This window comes from Vigna unguiculata, chromosome 7 (genome assembly GCF_004118075.2).
Source record: "Vigna unguiculata cultivar IT97K-499-35 chromosome 7, ASM411807v1, whole genome shotgun sequence".
Lineage (NCBI taxonomy): Eukaryota > Viridiplantae > Streptophyta > Magnoliopsida > Fabales > Fabaceae > Vigna > Vigna unguiculata.
Window position 1 is genome coordinate 1,249,361 of NC_040285.1, and position 5,550 is coordinate 1,254,910.

The 5,550-nt window shown below is 35.8% G+C and overlaps 1 protein-coding gene across 1 annotated transcript; it reads right to left on the reverse strand.

Moving 5' to 3' along the window:
• Positions 1-3,449: 3,449 nt before the first annotated feature.
• On the reverse strand, positions 3,450-4,037 carry LOC114189913. The gene has a single exon (XM_028078639.1). The coding sequence runs from the start codon at positions 4,035-4,037 to the stop codon at positions 3,450-3,452; it is 588 nt and encodes a 195-aa protein (XP_027934440.1).
• Between the last annotated feature and the right edge of the window lie 1,513 nt (positions 4,038-5,550).

Consider the following 5,550-nt stretch of genomic DNA (forward strand, 5'->3'; position numbering starts at 1 on the left):
AAAATATTGAAAACAATAGGTGAATACATATTAGTTTTAATCACACGTTTACATACTTAACAAATTCTAGAAAAGAATAAAGAGAAAAAAGAAATATTTTTCCCATTAAAGATCAAAATATTAAAAAAAATATTATAAATTTACAAATTTATTAAAAAAACCGTAATAAAAAATATTTTCACTTTTTTGGAATTTTTTTTTCTAACAGTTAAATTATTAATTGGATGAATATGTTTAATGATTTTATTATTAAATCTTGGTATTCGTGCTGTAAATTTGTAATTATCATGGATTATACATTATATTTTTAACATTAAATTTATAAAAGGAAAACAAAAAATAAATAAAAATATTTTGTTTTCACTATTTTTTTTTTGTTTCAATTTAGAAAATGGCTAATGTCAAAACAAAACAATTAGTGTAATTGCAGTTGCTCATTGTGCATTCATTTCCTATTTATGAACTTTAATTGTTAAATTAAAGTCCATATCAAAATTAAGCTGTATTTCTCTACTTTCTCATCTTGAAAATAATTAAAGTTAAAAAAAATACATTTTATTCTCAAAATGATATCACGATAATAAACTTATTAAATACACGGACATTAAATGCAGAGTGATTATCAATTAATAGGGCATTTAATAGATAGCAATTACTAAGCACTCGTCATTAATGCATAGTGATTATTATTTAACCTATGTGATTTATGACTGACAAACACAAACACGGTTATACATCATCACTGTCATCATTAAAAACACTGTGATAAAACCATTGATTGATGTTAGTTTTGGTTTTCTAACATAAAAGAGTGTCATGCTTTTAATCCTTGTCGCTAAAGTTCATGCAAAAACTGCAGAAAATCAGGGAAAGAAAAACTCCATTCAGCACTCTCCATTGTAGTTTTGTTTCTTCTGGTAGAAGAGAAACCACCCTTTTGAACATTGATGAGGTGAGGTTGTGGTTATATATACAGAGCCCTTGATCAAGCTTCTACGCACTCTTCTATCGTTGAAAAGCATAGCTTTCTCGCTCCCAATTCTCTGCAACTTCCCTTCTCCCTCGCTTTCGTGCAAAACTCTTCATTCTTAACTTCTTTTCTACCGTCAGAAACTCACCATGCCGATGAACACCCAGGACCGCCAGAACTACGTCATGCTCCTCCACATCGCCGCCGCGGTGGTCGTCATCTGCCTCTTTGGGATGACCGTGATGCTCATGTGTGTCGTCTTCACACCGCGCATTCCCTCCTTCGAAGTAACGTCCCTGACCGTGACCCCTACCGCTACCGCTACCGCTGCGCCGTTAAATGCTACGGCGCGGCAAAAGCAAACGGTCACGTTTCATTTCCAGGGCCTGATGGAAAACCCTAACGCCGTGCTCGCCGTATGGTACAAGAACCCGAACCTGCTGATGTGGTTCGAGCACTCCTCCGTCGCTTCTGTCCCGCTGGAAGCGCCGCATCTCGCGAAAGGAGTCCCTGCCAACATCCCGTTCCAGGTTGAGTTCACGGTGGACAACAAGAAGGTGCTCCGGGAACTCGCGGCGAAACGGCGTGTTTTTGGTTCGGTGAATTTTGGAATCACTTTTCATGCGTGGATTAAGTTTAAGTTTGGTGGCATAAATTCCAAGCCTCGCTTTTTGTCTTTCAATTGCCAAGCTTTGCAGGTTGGGTTCTCTCCTGTGTACAACGTCAACAACGAAAGCAACATCGGAATGTTGGTCGATCCAATCCAGTGTGAACTGTAGATTAATTAATATGCGATTAATGACCTGCAATCTGCACAGAGTTGTGCTTTGTACATCGTTGTTCTTCAACCTTTTTTTAACAATAATAAAGAAGAAACAAAATTTTTCATGCTTCGTTGTGTTCTATTCAATTGTTGATTTTGATGCATGCATTAAAGTGTTCATAGATTTTGTTGTTGTTGTTGCTGTTTCTGCTTTGCCTGTTGTCGTGAGTGGTAACCAGTGTTGGTATAATAATATACATAATGGCGATTATGGTTAATTCCTATCATTTCAAAACCCTAAAAGGTAAGATTGGGAATTTGGATAGATTATTGTTCACTAAGAAGGATAAAATCTAAGATTGTGGTCATGCGGGTAGGTATGAATCAGACTTCATGATAGAAAGATTAATTATTTATATTTCCCTCTGTATATTTGGAATTGATAGCTGAAAAGACTTTTTTATACAAATTGTAAAATGGAATATTTTTATGAACTACTTGTGAAGTATAGAAAGTAACAAAAATAGGAAGAAACATCCGAGCTAATATAAACGTGCATCGAATTTTTTTACTAAAGTGCTTCAAAATCTATGTATCCATTATTGGAGAATTTATTTCTGTGAAAAGCAGACCAAACATTCTTTGCGCTGTGTAATATATCCTCTGGTGGGAGACTCGTTCATTTGTGACGCTTTTCTGCCATAGTTTGGCCTATTTGGCTGGATTTTCATATATACCAACACATCTTTTTTGAGTGACAATAAGCTGAACATTACCTACGAGAAAAACTAGCATAGATAATAATTGTAGAGACAAAATGTTTTATAAATCTTGTTTTTCCCATTATTGAATAAGAAACATAGCCATGAGTCTAGCATCAACATCATTGCTAGTTTATAGTGGATATTGAAAATCATCAAGCCATGTATACTATATGAGAAGTAAGAGGTAATTTCTGCAGAGATGTTGAAATGAATCTTGAACATATAGGATGGTCGATGAAATGTTCGTGCTTCTTGGTCAATTTTACTCGGAAAAATATAAGATTTACTAGCCATTTGTTAAGATGTGATTAACTAAGCACAGTTTGCTATCAGAGGCTGATTCAAGTCTCACCGATCTGATTTTCTCCATGTGGTTGTCTCATTTCAAACCACCCAAGCAAATGTAGTGTAGTGATTAATTTTCAGCACTATTCATATATTCTGTTGTGTCTTGTGAACTTCATGTTTTTGTTGAGTTAAATGAAGAGTAAGCAAATAACATGGCTTGAAGTAGTTCACCCATCAACATTCTCCACAGTTATGAAGAGGTTTTTGAAGTAAAATTCCAATTTAAAAGAACTGGAAATCGTGTTGGGTATTACGAACTAATTATATTATGATGAACCCATACGCTGTTGGCTCGTTTGATCAATATTACTTATCAAGTGAACGTCTATAAATCGCAAATTCTTCATCTGGAATTGCTGCAAATTGTTATATTGTAATGAAAATTCTAAAACGACAGTAGCAACACTAAAATATATATTTAAAAAAGCAATGATAGAAGGTTTTCGAAATAAAAGATGATCCAAATTTAGGATTTTTAACAATTCGCACGTTCCGAATACAGTTTTACCAAGCATTATTTCCCAAATGCAATTTTACTAGGATTTATTATGATATATAGAGTGAAGAAGAACAATGTAAAAAGCAGACCCAGGTGGGTATTGCATTATACTGCATAACAATCAGAAGGAGTAACCAACGTTCCAGTGCCGTGGTTGTGGGGAGGAAACGCAACCTGCAACGGGTAACACTCAAGCCTCAAAGTTCGAATTCTGGTGCCCAATGCGCCACACGTGAACCTAAACCGAGCGAGAACTGTGACTCCGAAGGATACCGAACCATCACCACGGTGCTCAGCGATTCCTCTCGCGATGCCGTCGGGGAACAGCCTGTGGGCGACAGAGAACCGGGCTCGGACCGGGGTGTCTGTCTGGGCGGCGGTGGAGAAGGGGAGCGGTTGGACCGGGGTGGCAGAGAGGGTGAGGTTGTCGAAAAGGAGCGCGAGGTGGAGGGTCTCGTAGCAGACGGAGAGCGCGAAGTTAGGGTTACCGAGAACGGCGTTAACGTGCATCTTCGCCGTTAGCTCGGCGGCAGAGTTGGTGGCGAGGGAGGTGACGATGAGGGATGTTAGTTGGAAGCGCGGGGTGTGGGGTGTGAAGGCCAGCCAGAGAAGCACGGCGAGGAGAGAGATGATGATGACGTAGGTTGCGGCGGAGAGGTGGTGGAGATTGGAGGAGGTTTTGGTTGTGGCCATGGTTGAGGATCTAGGGTTAGGATTTGTGAGGTGGTGTTTGGTGTTGGCATTGTTGAAGAAGGAGCGTTATGTTATGCAAACCAGAGTGGACAATGGAGAGTGTTAAGTATCTGTTTTTAAGCAGGAAATGAGGGTGCACATGTTTTTAAGTGTTAAGCTCAAAATTTTTACTCCAATGCTCAATTAAAATATAAATTACATTATTTATTAAGAATGTAATAAAATAATTTGTAAGGTAAGAGTATAAATTATCATCCACTCATATCTCATTTTTTTTATGGATAATAATATTTGACTATTTTTTTATTCACTTTTAATTCATTACTTTAATCACCCTTTAATTATTTAGTTTGATTTATTTTTAGTGATGTGATGTGATGATCTAAGAGTAATTAAAGTAATGGATAAAAAAAACAAATCAAAATATCATTATCCTATTTCTATATGAAAAAATAATACCTTAATTATATTTTTGGTTCTTTACCCTTTTAGTGAATATTGAAATTTTTCATTATTCTCACAACTAAATAAGCTTGTCAATTAGGGGAGCAGAAGAAAAATTGTGAGTTTCATAACTAAATGGGATATTAGTCCAAAAAAAGTCTATCCTCCCCTCTGGAAGAAACATTTGTATTTATAGACAAGAAAGAGGTTGTTCATGTTGTAACTGACAACATGACTAATTAGTGGGTAAAAAATTAATTATTTACATGCTTAATATCTCTAGAACAAATGATCGGAACGACGTCGTCCCATATCTTTCATCAAGGTCAGTCCGAGATCATCCATATTCTTCCCCAAGGTCATTCCAAGGCCGTCTGGAATGTGGAATGTACATTTGTACTTGTAAGTCCATATACCATATACGCGCTTGTTCACCTAGGTCCAAATGTGAATTGGACCGAGATGTATCCTTGAAGCTCGGATGTACTCGGCTCCCATGTACAAAAATATTTCAGATCTAAAAAGTATTTTCTAAAATATTCATATTGAAAAATATTAAAGAAAAAGGAGGTTTAAGGTTTTTTACTATAATTTTAATGAGGGCTAATTTGAGGATTACAAGCTGTATAGGAGGTGTGGGAAGAAAATAGGGTTGGAGAAAGAAAACCCCCTCATAAAACTGTAAAAGACTTGGTTGTGCATGGTGCGGAAAGAGACTTAAGGAATTTGTAATTAAATTATGAAATTGAAGGAGCCATGTTTATCACTCTATCATTTTCTATTCAAATAAAAACAAATCATTTACAACTAAATTTACATATCATTTAATCCATTCATAAACTACAAATTCAAGCAATTACATCATATTACTCATTAAATCAATTACCTTGTGATCTTTGCATTTATTTATTGTAAATTTTTATAACCCATAATAAAAATACAATTCTTTCAACTTAAAGTATAGCAATGCAAATATCACAATTGGATGTGATTTTCCTATTTGACCTTTGTCAGATGACATTGAATTGAACTCTTCAATTGCAATATTTATAACAAGACAAATAAAATT

Coding starts and splice junctions, on each gene's coding strand:
- LOC114189913 (XM_028078639.1), bottom strand. CDS start 4,037: ATGGCCACAACCAAAACCTCCTCCAATCTCCACCACCTCTCCGCCGCA.